The sequence below is a fragment of the Gavia stellata genome, chromosome 1, assembly GCF_030936135.1.
Source record: "Gavia stellata isolate bGavSte3 chromosome 1, bGavSte3.hap2, whole genome shotgun sequence".
Classification (NCBI taxonomy): domain Eukaryota; kingdom Metazoa; phylum Chordata; class Aves; order Gaviiformes; family Gaviidae; genus Gavia; species Gavia stellata.
In genome coordinates this window covers 132981065-133003765 of record NC_082594.1, presented here as the reverse complement: position 1 = coordinate 133003765, position 22701 = coordinate 132981065, and the positions used below count along the sequence as shown (strand labels likewise).

At 40.6% G+C, this 22701-nt stretch overlaps 1 protein-coding gene across 1 annotated transcript; it reads right to left on the bottom strand.

Annotated features, from left to right (window-relative positions):
- Positions 1-1024: 1024 nt before the first annotated feature.
- On the bottom strand, positions 1025-22488 carry KEL (Kell metallo-endopeptidase (Kell blood group)). Its single transcript, XM_059821677.1, has 18 exons — positions 22471-22488; positions 17131-17272; positions 15482-15685; positions 14787-14911; positions 14037-14183; positions 12806-12868; positions 11644-11832; positions 11100-11245; positions 9704-9827; positions 9082-9192; positions 8304-8402; positions 7680-7757; positions 7133-7236; positions 6075-6185; positions 3850-3917; positions 3457-3614; positions 2502-2597; positions 1025-1201 (listed from the first exon to the last, which is right to left on the bottom strand). Exons 1-18 carry the CDS (start codon positions 22486-22488, stop codon positions 1025-1027), a joined length of 2160 nt encoding a protein of 719 aa, XP_059677660.1.
- Between the last annotated feature and the right edge of the window lie 213 nt (positions 22489-22701).

Below are 22701 nucleotides of genomic sequence, written 5' to 3'. Positions count from 1 at the left end.
CTTACTCTCTTTTTCCTTTAAAGTAAATTAATACCTAAAATTCAATTTCAAATAGAAAGTAAAATCCTACAGCAGCTCTACTCCTCTGTTTCGATGGTAAATATTTACAGATGTATGGATGAGAGAACTTTTAGGGATGAGAGAACCAGGTTGAGGATCCAGAGAAATTATTGGAATTCTAATTGTTCAGTCTTCAAAGACTTCTAGAAACCCTTGAGACTGTCCCATACACCACCATCAACTGTATCCTCAACCCTAAATAGAGACTAAAAAAAGAATCTTGTTGGAAAAGAAAGAAAGAAGACAGTCTGTTCTCAGCTCCCAATCACCCTACCACCAATGGGGATGCTTTCCTCTTTCCTGTTTTGTTTCTTAGGAGCTTTTCTGATGAAACAAAAACAGAACAGGGAAGATCTTCAGTAACCTTCGTTATTAAGTGACTTATCTTTCAGCCCAGAAGCTGGAGCCACTGAGTCTTTCCTACTACCTATCTCCATTTATTGGCAGAAGAAGAGAAGAGGATTCTTCCCTCTCTGGTAACTTACATGTATGGTTTGCATAGTAACCCACAGGATTTCCTTAAGAGCCAATCTTATATGAACAAGTCTTAGAGCTCCAGCTTATTGCCCTGTCCATTCAACATGACTGTGAGGATGCTGGAGTAGACAGGGAAATGCACTGAACAGTGTAATAATGTAACAGTCCTGTTTACAGCTCCTCAGAAGTTGTTGCCTACTGGAGACTGGCTAGTCATCTTGTGGCATTGGGACTTGCTAAACTCTGGAGCTGTCACATCTGGGACAGAGTGCTGAGAGCAGTAGAGGGAGGCCCTCTTTCCTTATGAGCTCAGTTTAAGAATTTTGCTACCATCAACTGCCAAGGAAAGGGTAACAAGAAAAGAAAGGTAGAGGAGTGAGTAAGAGCACCATGTCACCCTAGCAGCACTGAGAAGATGGTCATACTTTCATGGGTCAGGCCTTCCTCTCCCTGGGGTCATATCTCTCTTCCTCCTTTTCCATGCAGATTACCAGATGTGGCACTTGTTGTCCGGGTTCATTGGCGATCCACTGGAACAGTGGAAGTGCTTGGCAAAGTCCTGGCTATTGCTGACAGGCCCACAGACACGAAGTGGCAAGGGACTGTGCGGATCTGTGTTCAGGGAAGACTGTAGTTTCTCAGGATCCTGGTGTCCACACATTGTCTGAAAAGAAGCAAAATAGAAAAGTCAGTTTTGCTGAAAGTCTCCATGTGAACAAGACTTAAGGCTCTTCACGCCTCTGCACACGTGACTGAGGCTGCTGGAGTAAACACGGAAACACACGTGGGTACCAACAATGTTCAGCTCTTTCCCTTCACCACCATAATTTCTGACTGTTTTCCCTTTTCCTAAACCTCTCTGTCCCAGTTTCCTGATCTGACAAGCCATCTGCTCTTTTTCTACACCGCCTAGTCCAGAACACAGGGAATTTAGACCACCTGGGAGTTTAGGCTCATGCAACTTTGGACTCCTTCTAAAGTGATGGTATAGATGTAGTCTCCATGTCTAGATTCAGCTTCTTTAGCAAAAGCAATGAGTGCTCATCAAGAAAGGAGAGCACTTACACAACATCCCATTACTACGTGAGAGATTGGAGGGAAGGTTATGTGACTTTGCTGGTGTTAAACTGGCAATCCAAGTCTTCACTCTTGTGATTTCAGTCTTTGTTCATCGACAAATGATGCAGTAGCTGCCAGATAGCCTCTGAAATGCAAACCTTGCCACCAAGACCCAATAATCTGAGATTTCAGAACTGCTTTTCTACACACTGCTCTGACCAAATGTCAAGACATGCACAAAACTTTTCCCTTTGCACAATTACAGTGACTTATAAGGGCGTGACTTTTCTGAGCACAGAAACCCAATGATCTATCCTAAGGAACGCAACTGCACAACTGCACAACTTTGTGCAAATCCTTAAACCAGGTTCCCACAGAAATCTCAAACTATGTATGCATGTACTTCCAGTTCTTTATCTCTAAATAACATTCAAAACTCTTTTTTTCACTATCAGCCACTGAGAATGACATGACATCTGGTTATTCACCATGACAGAGAGGCAGATAAAGGAAGGGATGGAGAGATACATGCCTTTTCCAGTAAAATTCCAAATGCCATGTGTAAGATTGCTCACAACAGCAAAAAAAGTACTCAGAAGCTGGCAATGAAGCATGCTTTCCCTGACACAACTTGTCTGCTACAACTTAATTTTGGTAGATTTCAGAGCTTTGTAAAAGATGTATTTGCAGGCAGGCCTTTTGTTAGTTTTGAGATCCATGACAGGTTAGGGGACCTACATGTGAATTTTAGCTTTCTAAATAAGATTCTGTATCTCCCAGAAACATTGGTCTTTCCCAGTTCTGTGAAGAGGGGGAAAAGTGATTAAATATTGAGAGAGACAAACTGTAATAATGTGGAAGACAATGGAGAGTGAGGGACACATGACTAGCCTAGAATTCATTACATGAGCAAAACTGAGGTAGAAGAGCTGGTCGTGTGAAAGTCCAATCTTAGGTAAATCCTTCTCTTCTTTGTGCTTTTTCAGCCAATTCTTATAGGCCTGTGGAGAGAGAAAATTAATAATAATAAAACCCCCTTCAGATACTGTCCCAAAATCATGTCTTCTGTCAATTAAATATATCAATCTACAATCAATTAACAAGTTTGTATCTCTGTCTCCTCACTCCGAGGCTCCCCGCTGCTGGCCATGGCCCTAATAACTCTAAGATGGGGGAATAACAACAAAACTCATTTGCTTCCCATTTCAGACATTACCACACACAAGTCATCATAAGAGAAGATGTGGTGCCTGCACTATGAAAGAATGAAAATTACTTTCAAAGAAAGTCACAAATATTTGAATAAAAATTAAAAGACTTTCTCCCTTCCAGCATTCTTCATGCAAGAATGTAACAAGTACCATCTGAGACCTAGAGATCTCAGAGCACCCTGCACTCAGTAATTAATTAAACTGCTGAACTACTGCATGAGGAAATAAAAAATTCTCTCTAGACTGAAGTATTGCTGAAAACATCATTATGGAGTAATTTTACCATGACACAGAATTCCGGTTCATGTCTCAGCTTAGTTCCTTAGGTATAACATAAACATATAAATAATAACATGCTTTTTTTATGCATGACATAAATGGGGAAGTAAAGAAAAGCCCTTCACCAGAACTGGTGAAGGGGAGAAGTGGTCTTACATAGAAGTAGTGAGGTTATGAGCAAAGCTTTGTGAGGAACCTATGTCTGGAATAGCAGAGGACATGCAGGGACGTGCTGCACTGGCACAGGCGTGCAAGAAATCTGGAACTGGAGCAGCATGTAGGAGAGAGATGCAGCAGAGTAATCTTGTGACATCATGGTTGAGTTGTGTGGTGAGACTATGAGATTAGAGAAGTAAGTAGACTACAATACCTGGTAAGCGATGGCGAGCCCTCCAGTGTCAGCTGTATTCTCCAACAGTGTAAAAGTACCATTAACCTTAAAGCTATAGCTTTCATACTGTTCAACCAAGCAGTCTATAGATTTCTGTAGTGCACTCCTGTTGCATGTAGGACAGCCCCCAGGCAGCACTGTGGGAAAAAAAATCCTAGAAAGTAAAGGTATTTCTGGCATTCACCTGTATTCTTCACACTAATCACTGAGTCTTCTAGCAGTCATCATGGCCTGGAATGGGTTTTCCTTAGCTTCATCTACCTTACTAATATATGTATACGTTGATGTAGGAACCAGGATTTAAGATCCTCTGAGGGAAAGTACCAGTGGGGACCTAGAAGGGTAAACAAAGACACCACAGCCAGTACCCACCATAACCATAGAATGTGTGAAGAAGTTCATGCGCCATGAAGACCCCAATGGCTCCAAAATTCACAGCACTGAAAAATAAACATGAAAAGAGTGCTTTTGAAACAAAAAAGAGAGCAGGTGAGCATTCTTCATAGCCACTGAGCACAACTGTGGGCTGCACAGGAGCATTCTACTCTGAGAGCACAGAGAAGCACTTTCTATTTATTGTCTCTCAGATGTGGTACACTCTGTAAAAATGCAAATACAAGTGTAAATTATTCTACCAATGCTTAAAATTGTACTATGGGCTTGCATTAACGCATTTGTAGCTAATAAGCCATCATAGTAATGAAGAGTCTGTGAATGAGATTCTGCCTTTATTAACTCTAATGACATGTATTGTTGTTGAGATACGTCCTTATTTATCCACTACTGGCTGAACTGCTGCACAAACAGTGACTGCAATGGTAATCATACAAAAGTAGGATGCTTGGAGAAGCAATCTTGCAACAATTGTCCAGTGAAAAATGATACATAAAACTGGGAAGGCAAATTAAAATCATAAAGGTTTGACTACAATTACTCTGGTCTAGCATTGGTGATCTTGCTACAAGCAAGAGGTTGTACTAGAGACCTCCAACAGTTCTTTCCAATCAGAATTTCTACGATTCTATGCAACAAATATACAAATAGTCACCCAAGTAAGAGTACACTCAAAATGCATTTCCATAATATGAAATGATAGGCTCATTCTTTCTTTACATGCACTGATTAATGCTGCTGAAGCAGGAAATTATTGTAGTAGATCATTATTACGTCACTGGGAACTCAGTAGGAAGTGACAAGAACAGAACAACTCATCTTCTCTTAGAACTGCTCTTTCAGAAGCTCTGTAGCTGATAACTTCTAATTGTTGCCCAGAAAAGTTGTGGATGCCTCATCATTGGAAATGGTCAAGGTTAGGTTGGATGGGGCTTTGAGCAACCTGATCTGGTGAAAGATGTCCCTGCCCATGGCTGGGTGGTTGGACTAGATATCTTTAAAGGTCCCTTCCAACCTAAACCATTCTCTGATTCTGTAATAATTGTACTGCTTTGCTGACTTCTTATTTTAAAAATTATCCTCACAGTCATCTCAATTAGCTTTTGTCACTAAAGTTTAAACTTCGGAGCATCATCTGAGAAAATGCTATTGTGCCAGCTCACCAGAAGCTGATCAAGTTTGACTTGCCAGTCTACTCAACTGGGATGACAGTGAGAAAAATATATTTTACTAACACTGAATACAGAAAGAATAAGAAGCAGTAGACACTTTTTCAGAGAGGAAGAATATGGCAATTGACAGCCCATACCACTGAAAAAAGATTTTTTTTTTTCTATTATTCTTTTGAGGTGTCCTGTTCTTCATACTACAATGAATTCATGAAATGCTGCAAGCACTAGAAGATGTCACACAACTGGTGGTAGAAGATCACCATGGAGAAAATAATTACTTTTAACTGACACAGGTTTCTTTCAAACTTCAGCCTCTTTCCACAGTGTGAGCTTATCTTTCAGTACAATGGGATTAGGAGAATTATCTATCCATTATCATGCAATAAAGGACATCAAATAATATTTTTACAGTCAACTGTTTTAAGTGCTTTTAATATCAGAAAAATACTGCTTAACAGATCTGTTCCATATGATGAAAGAACCCAACTATGAGAGTGTGGTCTACAGAACTGTCATTGTTGGAGGGGAAGACTCAGAATTAAAAATGTATTTGCTTATTAGAGAAGGTTTCTTTAAAAAAATGACAAGAAGAACTGTGTTTGATCCATTTGAAAAAGACTTCTGACAAGAAGTTGCTCTGTGAGCCTCCTGTTTTCTCTGGGTTAGATTTCTATGGGTTAGATTTCAGGAATTCTTGGAATCTAGAAAATGAGAGGCAAAGGTGAAATGTCTTCTTTGCAGTTAACCTACATGACACTTCTGCCTCTTTGCTCTGGAGTAATATACTTGGCTTAGCTTAGTTTCACCTAGATTCTGATTTTGCTCCAGCAGAGTCAATGATCACAGTCTTTCAGAATTCATAAGGCAGTATCCATCTGGTTTTAGAAAAAGCTATTTTTTCCCCCCTTTACTGTGTCTTTCTGGGATGAAGTAAGAAAAAGAGGTTAAAGACAGACCCATTAAGATTCTTCCTGGAAACTTGGTGCAGCTAAGGGACCACATTCAGCTTCCACTTTTGCAGCCCCTCCATACCTGGGAAACTCCATGTGGAAAAAAGGGCTACGGAACATTCCAGCAGGAAAGACCACCATGTGGTGCCTTATTGAGTAGTACGAATGCACAGTCCAGGGGGACACATGCCAGCTGGAAGCAGAAAAAGAGAAATGAGAGAATGTATTAACTCATTATCTCATACCTTGCTCCTTTCCTCCACTGGGCTTACAAAAATGGTCTGCTCAGTACAACTGTTCATACAGCAGCAGCAAATGATGGAATTCATATTATCTAGAGTTAAAGGTGTTTGAAATAAACCTTCACTTGTTTACAGATGGTCAGAGCTAGTAGCTTAGCTTTCATACACATTAAGGGGTTCACCCTCACAACTTCCCTGTCAAGTAAGTCAGGGCTACTAACCTCCTGTGAAGTCCTGCACAGAATACTCTTCAGGCGCTACAAGGTCCCAAGCATGCCTGTCAATGCTGCCTGCCTTCTGAAGCATCCTATGTCCTGCCTTTGAGGTGACCCTGCCAGCATTCATGTCATCACTGTGCTCTGCTGTTTGCTTTGCTGCTAAGTCCAGGAGAACCAGCTATCCCCCTAACTCAAGGGTTCATGGGCAAAAAATGTTCTTTTTTCAGGGGTCTGGGGCTCCCTCCACAAAGGTGGGGTTTTTTGGTAGCATGAGCTCAGGCTGAATACAAGACAGGCTGCCAAATTCAAGGCTTTTTTAAGCAGGATGCAGCAATGCAGCCTTGCAGCAAAGAAGGACAACTGTATCTTGTCTTGCATTAGGAGAAGTGTTGCCAGGAGGTCAAAAGAGGTGATTATGCCCCTCTGTTCAGGACTGGTGAAACCACATTTGGAAGTACTATGTCCAGTTCTGCGCCCTGCCCACCCACCCCCCCGCCCCACCTGCCCTTCCCCTCCTTCCCCAGTAAAAGAGGGATATAGACATACAATTGGACACAGTCCTGAGTGACCTGCTCTAGCTGATCCTGCTTTGAGCAGGAGGGTTGGACTAGGCGACGTCCACAGGTCCCTTCCAACCTCAGTCCATGAGTGTTTGATTCTGATCAGTATCTGATACTTACTTATCCTGTGTGTGATGCTGAAGGAGTTTCAAGTAGGAATTTTCCCTCAGTACTTTCAAGCAAGCCACCATATTGAGGAAAAAAGTGTCTTCATTTATCTCCAACTGAGGGAAGAGACAGGTAATGTGACTGTCATAGGGCATGAGCAAGGAATGAATTGGACAGTATGAGAAAGAGAAAAGTCCCACAGGTCAAAAAAGAGTTCATCAAAAGACAAACCAATGGAATACTTGTGGTTTTTTTCTCCCAGTTGTAAAGACCTTCAATTTAAGATATGACAGGAATGTTATCTGCAAGCCAAACAGAACATACAAGCAGGTCACAACCAAACTCTATCAGGCCAGCCACTCTAAATCAGAGACAGCATAGGCAACAATATAGAAGCAATAGATAAAGGTTCTCTGGGCCCATATGTTCTCAGAAAATGAACAGTAGGAAATGTGCATTGCTCCAGAGGTCATAGACTCTTTTAGCAGCAGACAAGATAGCAGCTGGTACAGGTAAACTGCCAATAATGAGGCAGGCATGTTTACATTATATAGCTCACATTCTGGTAGTCCAGGTTCACTTTGGCAGTCTGGAGTATGTGAGCTGGATAGCCAATCTCCACTTGTAGTTTGGAAACCTAAAAACATAATAAACAAACAAATTAACAAAAAGAAACATGACCAATAGGAGGCTTTACATTCTAGAAGTCCTTTTTAAACTCTGTTTCTAAACAACCTGAATACAGTCTGTGAATCAGCCCTTCAAAATAACAGCTACTCTGTTTTGATATCTTCTCTTGCTACTCTGCTTTCTTAACTCAATTACCTGAGGCCGAATGTTGTTCTACTCTTCTTTTTCTTCACAGCACTGTTTTGTGGCATTCAGCTTTATAGTTTTTCACCTCTCTAGGCGTATAAAACTGAATTGTATCTCAATACAGCTAATTCAGAGTATCCATGGACAAACACTGAGCCTCTCTATGCCTATGCATCAATGTATGATCACACATGCATGATGGCACTTATAAAAGCACCTACAATTTTCAGTGTATGTAACACAACTATTTAAGATTGTGTGCCTGTAGAAGCATGTAGGAATATGTGAAGGTGCAGGCCCTTTCCATTCCTTCTCCAAAGGCTTCAGGGAAAGGAAGACCTCCATAACTTCTGCCTTCTGCACGCACCAAGACTTTAGCCTCTTGGCGAGTCTGCTCATCCATCCACTCCAACTGATCCAGTTGACTATAGAGGGCATCTTGGATCTCAGAGAACATCTGCTCAGCCTGCCATGGAGAAAAGAAGGCACAAAATTATGTTTTGTTCATTCAGCTTTGTGCTTCACTACATGTAGTCTTAGTTTTCCCATTAACTTTTCTTGGGATTATTTACTCTTGTCACTTTGTACACTGCAAACTCTTTATAAAACCTGGTGCCTACATTAACTTCCCTCAAAGCCATCATCAAAGGAAAAAAAAGAAATCTTTTTCACACTGCAAGCAGGTGTTCCTTTTACTGTGGATCCACTCAGAATGTTTTGGCATTGATTTGTTTCTATACAACTGGTCACGTGATGGCTTAATGGCTTTGCAATTGTAAATCTTATTTAAATATGTCAGATTGGTGATGAATACTGTTAATACTAACTGTCACTCCAGGAAGCACACTCAGATTGCATGTATTTGTATGGCTGTCGTAGGTATTGGTGCTGCACACATGCCTTTGCTAACAGTTGAGATAAAGATAATAACTGGTATTTTAGCATTGATTATTCTACCAATGACAGCAATGTCTTGTTCTGACATCTCCAAAAAAGGAGGGGAAGTACATAAGTACAGGGCCGTGTAAAAAGGTATAAAACCTACACATGATTTTGCTGCCTTGATGTGGTCTTAAGTTGGCATGTCAAAAAAAGAAAGTGATGAAGCTGAGCTCTGCTTGGGGGTTAAGAGGATGAATACCTACAAGTTTCTTGGTCTGCTGAGGGAAAATTTCTTGTACGATCATCTGCCCTAGAACTGGCTCAAAGAAAGAGCTGGTATCAGTCAAGCACTTCCTCCAGCGCTCAGCTGGGAACTGTAAGAACAGAGAAAGAAATAGAGACACATGAGAGTGAGGACAAAGAGATAGGAAGACAGTAAAAAGATAGGTAAATATGCAGTCAGTAGCAGATACACTGCTATCTAAAAATGACAGCAGTGAGTGGTAAGTAATGTAGTTCCACTTCAGCTACCTCAGAAAACTTTGATCAAGTAAAACATTGATTTCCTTATGATTTACTCCATTTACTTTCACACAAGATGAAGATGCGTATGCTGAGACAAATACATAGAAGAAAGGTGACCATTTATCTATTATTCCCTACCCCCCTGTACAGTGCACTTAGGTCTCTAAAGTTTTGTGTGTCCAGTCTACTCCCACATTTCTTTGAGAAAAAGGGATCATTTAATGGCCTAGTGGGAGTAGTTTTCATCCCCAAATCCAAGAAACTCCATCCATACAAGGCATCAAGAGAACATCCAGAAGGCGCATCCTAGGGTGTTCAGCTGCTGGGGAGGCTGAAGAGGATGGTTAAAGACTAACTCACCATTCTAGATCCCGTTTTTCCATAAAGAATCTTAGATAGCTCCAGGCGTGCATCTTGGAATCGACTGTCAAGGGCTGGGGAGAGATTCCCAACCAGACAAACAATCATATAAATGTGAAGGACCCTGTAGGAAAACATTTAAAAAGACTGAAGATTGAAGGCTGGTCACTATAAACACAGAGGCGTGGCAAGAGTCAGAGCAATAATTTGAGGCAGAGGGACCCTAGCAACCTGAACAATAACAGCAAAGTACTCCGAATGGGCTACACCTGGGGCTATCAAAGGAGGATGATTTGACACGAGTCAACCAAAGAAACTTTCTCTCCAGAACACTGTGAAGACTCAAGGGGTAATTGCTCCTGGGGCACAGGATTCTTTATGGGAAGCAGGAGAAAGAGCATTTTTAGGACTGGCTGAAACTTATTATAGAATATTTTGAGGGGTCTGTGGGATTCTGGGAGACTTATTATGGGATGTTTATGGGAAAGACCAAAGACATGGAAAGGGAAGGATTGGGGGGAACACACATGGGAAAATGGAGACAAAAGGTGGTAAGGCGGAATGGTTGACTTGTGGCTTGGCAGGACATCTGTCTGATTGAGCCCTCTGCATGATCACCAGAATCTGTCCTATCTTATTAAATGCTATTCTTAAATAACATTCTACTCTCTGTTTGTGGGGATGGGACTGGATACTGGAGAGACAAGGCATCTAAGAGTTGACTACTGGAGGGACTTTGGTTCAAGCTAGGTGCTGGAGAGACCAGGGGTCTGAGAGTTGGCTGTTGGAGAGACTAGAGGTTTGGACCAGCTGCTGGAGAGATCTGCTTGTATATGCCTGTTTGTAACAGGAAGAGACCAGAGTACCAGCAAGCAAACTGGGGCTGAAAGACTCAGGGGTTCATATATCCAGCTGCCAGCAGCTGTGGACAGCAGGGGATCTGGGGCCAGCTTCTGGACACACTGAGTATCTAGGACCAGCTATTGGAGTGATCAATATTGTATGTGTACATAGATATATATATTTCACTAGTACAGACCAAACCTGATCAGCTGGAGAGGAGGAATAGGATCAGAGCTGTTCATGTTTGTATGAGTGCTACGTGTGGGTGGGTGCCAGTAAAGGCACTGTGTTCCATCTCTGTTGATCTGTGTGACACACACACATATATATATTTATATGTGTGTACATATATGGTTCGTGCATGTGCAAACCTGTTAGGAATATATGCTAAGCCTTAGTACTGACTAAAACTGTGGATATAGAGCCACAGCAGCCTTATGATTGTTAGGCTACTGGATTCAGCAGCCTCTAACAGAGACCGCTTTAATTTATGGTATCTGACGTCAATATTTCTTGAGGCATGAACAACTACAACATAGATATTGACTCCTACCTTTCCTTCTGCCATTGTTCGATGAGTTGTGACATGCCTCTTAAGTAATCCATGTCATGCACTGCAATTGGCTGAGAGAGGTTCATTGGCATAGGATGGAAGACAGCCTGGAGACATGACAACCAGTCAATAGCAGGTGCCTTTTCCTAGAAGTAAAACAAAACTTACATGCTGAACTATGAATTTAAATTGACCGACCAGAAATAATAGGGAAACTGGGATAGTCTCTCTAATACTGTTAAGAGATACTTTCAACAAGTTAAACTGTTTTTATGATGTGTGTATTGATTATAGTAGAAAGGGAGAATTGACTTTTTTTTATTGAATTAGCACTGGGGAGGGGAGAGAGTTGTGGGCCTGAAAAATCCAACTGCTGTCAATAAAAGACCTTAAGTTAATAGGTTATTTAAAGCTCAACAGACTCCAAGTGTAAGTTGCAAGGGAATGGCACCTAAACAGAGTGTCTCATATGTCTTTTGATCTGGATCTTCAGAATGTAAATGTTACATGTAATTGTGCTGCTCAAGTTCTATGTCATAGATACCTGTAGCTCCCTAATGGTAGTGCGAAAGAACAGCATCCCTCTCTGCTGTCTTTTCTGCAGTGGGGTGACAACTTGCTGGAGGTTAGAGATGAAGGACAAGGTAAGGGAAAAGGAATCAGGGGGACCATCCTGTGGCCCTCCAAGTAGGCCCCCCAGTTTCTTCAAATATGAGAGATACACACGGAGAACCTGCAATACAGAGCATATGACCAGTGGAAGAAACATGACTGAAAATTAGTCACCCCATTCATCCATCCATCCATCCATCCATCCAACCATCTATCTTGACCATATAAGCTTCTATATTTCAAAACCACTGCAGCCCCATCCCTAAAACTGTCTTCACTGCAACATCCTCATGTAATTCTCATGTGGAATACAGTCTGCCAAGTACAACTCCTCTCTCAGTGAAGAATACTGAATTCCCAAAAGGTTATTTTTGTCCCAGCTTCCAATTACATTAAATACTGGAATCATTTTAGAGATGTAGGCCTGCCATCTCTGGAGTCAAAGCAGAGAGATGTAGTGATATAATAGGCCAGTATTTTTGATGGAGAGAAAATGTCAGCTTCTTGTTTCTAAGTTCATGAGGTATCAAAGGAATGCTTGTGATGGGTAGACAGGCTTATTTTTTGAGGACTCTTCTGAAAGAGTCAGAGTGAGAAACTGAAATCAACTCAGTTTTTATGAAGTTCAGAAAAATGACAGAGCTGTGATGAAATTAACTTTGTTGCAATAACTCCCAAGGGCAGAGCTTGTTTCCACAGCTCAGGTTAAAACTTTTTAAAATAACTTTAAAAATGCTAGCGAGCCCTCCCCCAATACACAGATTTTAAGCTATAAAGCCTTACTTTGGGCAAGAACATTGTTTTTTAAACAGTCATTCAAGGTGAACCTAGAGGGAAGCCCAGGTTCATATTACATGGCAAATACAAATTAAAGCTGTAACATTCTGTTTCTACAGTAAAAGTTTTAAACCTGGCATCTAAAAATGGGTTACATTTTACAAACTATCTTTTTGTAAAGAATTCCTTCTGGAGACGTTTTCAGAGGTCACTGACCGTAACCCACGGAAACAGACCCCTCTGAACCAGGAGGCAATTCAAGGAGATCCCTACACTAAATAGCTATTTTTACCTTTCTTCAGCCTTTGATATGTTACCTCAAGATAATTTTTCTCTTTGAATTTACTCTCAGGTGGCATCTCAAACTCAGGATGGTCAATCTGCAAGCAGGAGTAAAGGAAAAACATCTCACTATTTCCAGAAACACTGGAAATGTTAAGGATATGCTCAACAGGCTTTGCTAATTTCTGTGTCACAGAATTTGAAATGTTAATACATTGCTTTTACTTTTGTAAAATGTTTGCTAAGTAATTTTTGTGGATCTATCATATTCTGCAGCTCATTTACAAGCTCATTATAAATCTGCGGTGACTGATATTCAAATATAAACCACATTGTTCAATATTTCTACATGGTCCACTGTTTTTGGCCAGGATAGAGTTAAATTTCTTCATAGTAGCTTGTATGGGGCTATGTTTTGGATTTGTCATGAAAACAGTGTTGATAACACAGGGATGTTTTAGCGATTGCTGAGCAGTGCTTACACAGCATGAAGGCCTTTTCTGTTTCTCACACCACCCCACCAGCAAGTAGGCTGAGGGTGCACAAGAAGTTTGGGGGGGGGACACAGCCAGGACAGCTGACCCCAACTGACCAAAGGGATATTCCATACTGTATGACATCGTACTCAACAATAAAAGTGGGGGTGAAGGAGGTTGGCCATGGCTGCCATTGCTTGGGAACTGGCTGGGCAGTGGTCGGTTGGTGGTGAGCAACTGGGGTTTTTTTGCATCACTTCTTTTTTTTCTTTTTCTTTTTTTTTTTTTTTTTTAATTATTAAACTGTCTTTTTCTCAACCCATGAGTTTTCACACTTTTACCCTTCTGATTTTCTCCCCCATTCCACTGGGTAAGGGAGTGAACGAGCGGCTGTGTGGTGCTTAGCTGCCTACCAGGTTTAAACCACAACAATGAGCTGCAAAATTCATAGTACATTATGTGTATCAGACACTTAGCACTTAGATTTCATTATTGTACTAGTCTTACCCATGAACATAAGAAGAACCAGACCCTTCCATGACAAAGTACAATCTATACTGTCAGGCAGAAGAGATGATAGGAAGTAAGCGATTTATTCCTCCTCATCTGCTCATTTTCCAGAAATAAGTGCTTTTTATGTAATAAAATCAAGAAGTTTACTGAAATTTAGGAAAACTTTCTTCAGAGAAGAACATAGGCTTAACTTGAGCAAGCCTGGGTCTCATGGGCTGTGTAACTGACTCTTTATTCCCATTGCTTCCTGATAATTTTCTTTCTTCAGTCCACTCACCTGAATAATATTGGTCTTGAGGTCAAAAGGACTAGGTCCCACATGGACTCTGAAAAAGGGAAAGGTGCTGTATCTGCCCATAAGGGTCTGAAGAGTTTCATTAAAATCTTTTGCTTTTCCCACACCTGTGATATTCCATCCACCAACCTAGAAAGGGGGAGAGACAGCATGACAGCAGGTGAGAAAAACACTTGTTTGATCCATATTTGCAAAATCTTTTTTTCACTCCTATGAGCTCAGTCACTATGACAACTGAGAAGCAGCAAAGCAAATAGCAACAGGGGAAACTCATGAAGATTTCTACATACCCTGTTGGCTTTAAAATGACCTGTCACTTTCGCTTAAGCAAAACAACGAACTGCAGTAGTGGATGGCTATCATATCTTAGACACAAAAATTTCACCTGTTTTGCAAGATGTTCCCTGATCTGTAAGTTGGATCCTATTGAACTGAGCTTCTGAGATTAAAAGTGATCTCTATTTGCAGTCTTGGTTGTTGTACAGTCCTAAAGTAATATGTAAGGTCATGAAGAAAGATTCAGGTATCTGATGTCAGAAAATCAAATCTTGAGACAGCATTTGAAGCTAGAAGATTTATCACTTAGAAGTTGTGCTGTGAACCACGAGCTTATTTCAGAGCCAGATGCTAGCAAAATTCCATCATGTAGGACCATATGACCCTAACTTCACACTTTTCTTTTCCCTGCAGGAATTATCTTCTGGAAGGAGAGGAAATAGCACAAACATTCACCTGATTTAGGAGGTCCTTCAATGGTTGAGTTCCTTGGGATTCTATCCGTTGTGTATCCATGCAGGAGCGATAGAACTGGATTGCTTTCTCCTTAGCTGAGCCTCTTATCCCAAACTGTGGGCCCTCTGAGGAAAAAAAATAGTGGTAAAAAAAAAGTTGGGGCAGCATTAGAGCAGAGAAAGGTTGTAAGAAAATATTACACTGGACTTTGATTCAGAACAATTTAGTAAATACATCCACACTTCCCACAGTCACTCAAAGCAAGAGACCTTCTAGTGCCATGACTCTTCCTGAGGCCAGATATGTGAGTTTCTTTGCATGGGAACAGCAGCACAACAGGAAAGTGTACGTATCTAGGCTTCAGTCCCACACAGAGTCAGGACGCATGACCAGAATGCACATTCAGACAAGCAAAAAGGGTCTACTTTTATGAGGCAACAGGAAACTGGTTTTGGGTTGCTGTCAGAATTTTAAAGTGTGACTTTCATCTGTTACACTTGGCAAGGAGAAATAAATGTTTAAGATGCAGCTATTGTAATACAATATGCTCAAGAATAACTCTGTACCTGTAATGATAGAAGAATGAAGAGACTGGACTCAGTCCCTGTTAGGAATGATAGTGCTCTCAGTTATTAGTATTCTCAGCTCTCACTGTAGAAGATGCTGAAGGTAACACACCAATCATCTGTCCCTACCTAAAAGCCTTTTCAGGATCAACTGGTTTTCTTCCAACAACACATCAAATACATTTAGTGATTCTTCTGTGGTTCTGCTTGAGTGTTTGCCTTCCCAGCTGCCACAGGCATATTTGTAGAAATCCTCACAGGGGTCTACAGTGTCATTCCTAGAATTCAGGAGTCTGGCCAACAGTGTAAGACCCAGCTCGGCATCACAGGATCCTGGGCAGGAAGTAAATAGGAGAGAACTGAGCAGTGACAGTGGAGAGTGAGAACAACTCCAAACAAAAAAACACGAAGGAGTTACCTGTGGGACATTTCCCCCAAAAGATTATTTTTGGTACAAACTCCTTTGCATGCAGAGTGTTGAACTCCTTGAGAGTTTTTGCTGAATATGGAACAAAGTGTGTTCTGTCTTTCACTTCACAGGAAGATTGCCTTTGCACTTTTTAAGGGAGATTCTTTAAATAAAGGACAGGTAATCAGTCCAGAGGTGGTGTCCTCTGTTCATACTATCTAGGCAGTCAGTTTGGATTATTCTGCCTTTTCAGTGTATTTGCTCTGAATCAGCCAAATTTGGCCAAATGATAAACAAGAAGCAACTGATGATGTCAACACATGAAGCAAAAGAAGGACATAGCACAGAGAAAGTAAGGAGATAAGTTTAAAATGTGGAGGGAGATGTTCAAGCATGGGAAGCATTTCTCAGCAATGACACTTGTTAAAACAGAACAAAGACTTTCTAGTACATCTTGGTTTCATCTAAAACTCCCTTTATCTAAACTACTACGACTCACTGGGTATGTGTTCTCATTTCGGTTCAGTGTCTTGTATCAACAACAGATCAGATCAATTATTTACTGAAACAAGCCACTTGTAAATCAAAGTAAGACTTTCCATACTATGGTTTCAACAGTTGACATGGGAGGAGATAGGCAGAGTGGAAACAGACAAGATCTAAACTAACAGTTTTTCCTTGATCTCTGTAGTGAACGGTCTCCAACACATAACAGGGGCTAAAGAAAAATGCTGGGTGAAGAGTCAATACTGTTTATTTTGGAGCAGGGAATGTCTGTATCCACCAATATAAATGCACCTTCAGTACTGAGCATTCTATATGCATAAATATTTACATGGACCATTCTGCAGATAGTTGTTTAGCAAATTTGAAAGGCAAATTAATATTTCTGGCCTATGCTCACAGCCCCCCCATTAGCAAGAGACTGCCTTTTCTTTCTACACTACAACTGCAGTGGTCTGTGCTAGAAAACTAGGACTAGCCTTATTAAGTCAGAGATGGAAAGGTGGAGGAGGATCTCCAAATCTCAAGATTCAGTCCAGTTTCCTGGAGGTGACTACAGAGAAAGCATGACACAATGGTGAGATGCAAGACAATATAATGACGCTCTCCCTCAAAACTGGGACACGGCATATTAAATAGCAGGCAGAGGTGGAGGACAGGTATGTGGATCTCCCCCCACTATGACCCAAGGAAGAGGCAGAACAGTGTACCTGTTTTACAACTGGTGTTATGATTCTTTGAAATTCTGAAACACCGATTCTTAACACAGATGCCTCCTAATACACAATGGAGGCAGATAGGAGAGAAAGGGGTCTTACAAATGGGGTGGATGAGGAAGCAGGGAAAAGGATATCCTATATTATACCTAGAGCACAAGTCATCATGATGTAGGTGATAAGCAGTGTAAAGCCAAGGAGAGTACTGAGAAGAAGTGTACACAGCAGTAGGCTTTTCCCCTGAAGGCATCGTTCTTTCTTTGCACCTGTTCTCAGCTCCTGGTCACAAGTCTGAAGAGAGAAAATGAGACAAAAAGAAAAAATGAAGAAAGAAAAATTCATATTAAAGTTATCACTGGTCATATACTCCATCTTCCACCTAATCTACAAGAAAATCACTCCCAGGACTAGTGCCAGAACACCAACAGTCGTCCAAATCATCTAGGTGACTGTACTCCTGGGGGCTTTCTCACCTCCTTCATTTCCCTGTCTTTTTCAGCTACAGCTGTTGCACAGTGTTATGAATTATGCATCAAAAAGCCAGCTTGCCATGAGAAGGCCTGTCCTGTTTTATGGAATCACCTTGCATATATGTCCTGAAGATATCAAAGTCTTTTTTGAGCCCATAAAGCTAATTACAGGATGGCTAGGACTGGTGGTTCTTTATTCTGTTACAGTCTGGCAACCTGAGCACTAATTTCAGATCTCTCCTCAAGAAATAACTCCTGTATCCTAAGCCTCTAGTCCAGTTCAAGTGGGAGAAAAGATTTGCACTATTCTAAAAACTGCAGTAAGCTGTAAGTCACAGAGAAGATCTTATATACAGACAGGTTTTATCTCACTTAAATTTAGCTGTGTTCATAATCTAGGTTTGCCTTTTTAGTCAGTGGAGAAGGTTAGGCACCTTATGACTACAGCTTCTATTTATAAACATCAGTCTTAGGATGAGCTGAAGCATCCTCCAGTTACGTGTCTTTTTCTCCATTGACTGCAAAGGAATCTAGATTAATATGATGTTAGGATACACCCCTAACGTCTACCTGGATAAAATTAGATAAAATGGCATTTACTCTTGTGTGTCCACTGCTTCTACCTACTTTGATGTACATAAGACTGGAGAACAGCGGATTACAAGAGAACAGATATGGGAATGGATGCTGGTCATACAAGGAAAGGGAAAGAAATGAAAAAATGAAAAGTGGAATAACTGAATAAGAATATACAGTGAGAAAAATGGGACAGAAAGGGAAAAAAAACAGAAGATAATGGAAAACCTGGGAGGAAGAGGGACAGAGAAGAAATACTATAGCAAGTAAGGAGTAAATCTCATAGGTGTGAAAGCTGATGGAAGTGCTACTTTGAGAGTCTTACATGCCAGTGTTAGGGCCTGGCTTGTACTGTCCCACAGCCTCAAGTTTATCTCCCTGTGCTCAAGCCTGGTTCTCTGATAAAAGAAAGCTGTTTGAGAAACCTTGACAGGCCTTGGAGCTCTTTGAGAAAAAGCTAGAAGCAGCCTCGGTGGAGGTGCCTACTTCTTCACTTGGGAGCTGCTTTTTGCAGCTCTCATGCGTGATCTCCATCTGAGCTATGCTGCAGCAGCAGCCATGTGTATGGCTGGCCATGTATCCCATTGATCTGGATCCTGACCTCAACCTACAGGCTTGATTCGGCAGGTTTGAACTTGGACCTGCCTGCTCACAATGGACTTGCCTAGCAATCTACACTCTTGGTTGACCCTAGCTACTGTCACCAGACCTGCCTTACCTCCCTCATTCCTGGACTGTGGGGGTGCACCCCTTGCTGGTAAAGTCATTACTTCTTGCCTACCTTGTCATAACGCTCAGGTTCTAGATTGTCTTCCCTTGTCTCCCCTTGCTGCTCCCTTACATGCAGCAGCTAAACTGCATTTGTCACCATGCTTAGTATCTATCTTCTTTGCCACAAAATCAGAAAACAAGATCTTTACAAAAATCGCAAGAAGAAATGAACCAAAACCCTACAAAAATTAAGTACCTCACAGCATATACCGCTTCACCTGAGGAAAGGCTAAGGAAATGAATGAGTCTGCTGTTAATCATCTTGCCTAATATACTATGTACCATTTCTGTACAAAAACATTAACAGAACAGAAAACATAGAAAGAAACAGAAAAACAGACCTCATTGTTTTATATCTTTCAAACGTGCATTTTATTCAATCATTAACAGAAGCCTCTCAAAAGCGTATGTCAGCTTACTTGACTCATGGAAAGTGCTAAGAAGGGTTAAAAACCTAACTGCTTTTCTCCCTTTAAAATCCTATTCTCCTGACTTCTTTAGGCAGGATACAGAATAACTAAGTGGAGAGCAAGTACATACAAGTGAATCCTGGCGTTAAAAGGTGCTAGACACAGAACATGACCATACTGGCAAAGTACAGTGTAGGAAATATAAAGGAGGAAATCCAAATTCCTTTCATATGCGCCTGTAGTAAAACACTTTAGCTTTTACTCCTCAAATAGAGAGTAAGTGTCACGACCTAACAGTATGGCAGGGAAGTGAGCGAAGGAAAATTTCCTTGGCTGAAAAGGAAGAAGAAAAAGTATTCCTTCAATGTGCAAGCCCTCATCTCTCACCATTTAGGAGAGAGTGAATGATTTACGTTCACAATGCTCCTGACTTCTCTGTTGCAATAAACTTCTTGGTTTTCACATTGAAAACCTGGCCTGTTCCTACTATGAAATATTTATAATTTTGCAATTCTTTGGTCTCATATTATCAGAAGACATCTGTTTCTCTCTTTCAAGTACTAAATGGCATGGCTGTGGAGATGCTAACAAGAAATTGGTATTTCAAGACTGTCACTGCAATTTCTGCCAAACTTCTGGTTAACAGTAGGTCTGGTTAACAGTATCAGGCCTATGTTCCTCTTGAAATGGAAAATGTATCAAATAATATATTTTAAAAAAATCTGTAAGAGAACTAGACTGTCCTCCCTCAAGACTCCAATGTGAAACAACTAGAGAAGTACCTGGCTGAGAACAGCATACCCCAAAAGAAGAGTCAGGGGAGTGGAAATTGGTTGTGTACCTATACTTAGAAACTGGATTAAGGTCTGTGTTATGTGACCCATAAGGATAAAAAGTGTTCTTCAAACACTTCACCTTCCATAAGGAATGTCTTTCTAATCTTCCCTCTGTTACTGGGGCTGGATTTGAGAGAACCTGTGGACCTACATAAACAGAGAAAAAAGAGGAGGGCAGTCATACTCAGTTGTCCCTTATCTCTTTTTCATGACAACAGCTTAAGGAAACCTAGACAGACAAATACCTGCTCTCGGTACTCTTATAAAGATACTGACCTGGGCAATATCCCTGTCAGATTCTTTATCTAGTATGAACTGCACTTTTATGCCACAAATGGACTAAGTGGTTCACAGAACACAGGCACTGAAATACAGAGCCCTTCCTAATTCAGTGATCCTTGGTCAAGGAAGTGTGGCTTTAACTAGATGGAATTGGAGGTGGGATATAAAAACTTCCAGGGCACAGGATGCAGGAACATTACATAGCTTTCAGGAAGTAGAAGCACTTCTTTGTGGTATGTTTTGAGGCTGGGTTGCCTCATCGAGCATGCTCCATATAAAGAGAAAAGTGAATAGTTTGAACAAGCCCGTAGAAAAGAATAAAGAGCCTTTAAACTCTGACAGAGCTTTTCCATATGGGCCTCACTTATGAGTAAGTGAGAACAATGATTAGTATTTGCATGACGTTGAGGATGAATGCAATTTCCAGTACAGTTTCAGTTCTTTCATGATTTGCTTTTAAGAATGTGCAAGGGCTCAAATTTAAATGGCTTCACTGTAGCTAAGTGAGATCAAATGCCTGTTAAATTACTAAAGGCTGACTTCTAATTGTCCTCAATAATAAAATGAATAATTTTGAATGTATGTATGTACTACATGAATCATCCAATTCAAATGTGAGCATGTCTTAGGCTAGCAGAATCTTGACAGGTACTGTTATCACTAAAGCAAGAACAGTTTGATGCAACTAAATCAGCCAAAGAACTTGATAATCCTTCAGCACCTCCTTCTTTCTATTTGTGAGCCATTCCTGAGTTCTGCAGGGAGTTTGAAGCTCCTCTACGTAATTCTTCCTCACCTTGCATTTTCCCAGTGTTTAGTGCTGTTGCAGAAAAAGAAACATCTAACTTCTATGAAAATAAAATACATTAAAATAAAGATATTAAAGGCAGGGAGAATTGGAGTTATTTTTCATAACTATTTACCAGACAATTTATGGGTATTATTTTTCAGCCAGTAGATTATTCATGAATTACTGACTTTGGCTGTTATCCACATTGCGTTTATCACATTAGTCATGTGGATGACATGTTTTCAGACTAATGCCCCAATACTCACAAAAACTTCAGCATTTTCTTAAATTTATCTTTTGTCAGCAAATCACTTAAGCACATAAATTGAGCACATTAAATGCCATTAGAGAAATAATATTTTAGCCTGTGTTCAAAATATAGTACCTGCTAACAAGAGAAACTAATCAGAAAGTTTGCTGACTTATATTCTGGACTACTAAAAGTTTGAGGTATAACCATGGCAATAACTATTTGAAATTATGATTGTTGTCTGATCTTTATCACACAGAAATATGAGAATGGATACACAAACCAAACATTTCTACAAATTCTTCAGCCAGAAAAATGCAGACAAGATAAAGTGACCATTTGCGTTACAGCCACAGCTTTTGCAACACTGAACAGCTCTCAACATAACAAAACATACACATTTCTTTTTTTATATTATTTAGTTACATAGAAAACTTTACTTATGTCTATCGTCCTTGAATGCTTTGTACATTTTAGCAACCCTGAGCCAGCAGTTCAGTTCAGTGCGATTTGTCTGTAAATATGCAACTAACACTTTACTAGCTATTTATGTAAGACATCAAATCAGGAAAAGGACACCACACTACATGGGAAGTAATTAGGCTTACCATGCCATTCTCACATTCAGAAAACTATGCCATGTTTACCCACAACTATTTGTGGGGAAAAAAAATTGCACGTCTCTGCATAAGTACTTTCTTAAAATAATTTGTTGAAAAAATGGGGATACACTAAAAGATGCAAATAATCAGATGATGATTATTATTACTACTACTACTACTACTACTACTACTACTACTACTACTACTACTACTACTACTACTTCTTCTTCTTATTGGTCAGTGCTTCAAACAGATCTGAACACAGCCTCAGAATGGTCATTAGGATGGCTAACAGGAAGGGCAAGAACCCTTAAATCCTCACACCACATCCCACATCATTAATTCTGAGACTGGGACAAGCCCCTTCTGAATACAAACTGTCAAAACCTCAGCTTCTCCAGTTCCCCAGGGCAATAAGCAGTGTAGCTGTGACAGGGAAAGAAAAAGAGAGAGGTGCAATGAAGGTACCTCAGCAGACTGCAAGACATACCCATTTCCTTACCTCTGGAAGAGTCCTCATCCTTGTCACTGAGCAGGCTTTGCGCCTGTGGTAACCACAGTTGTCAACTCTGTTTACTTGTTTACTATCAGTCTTCTGTGCCAAGACACACTACTAAGTTCAGAGACAATCTCTTCTTTCCAGCTTGGCTGATTGCTGTGGGGAGGAGAAAAGAGAGGAAAAGCTCTGAGAAAAACGCCCTTAAAGAAAATGGGAGGGAGGGAAATGGATACA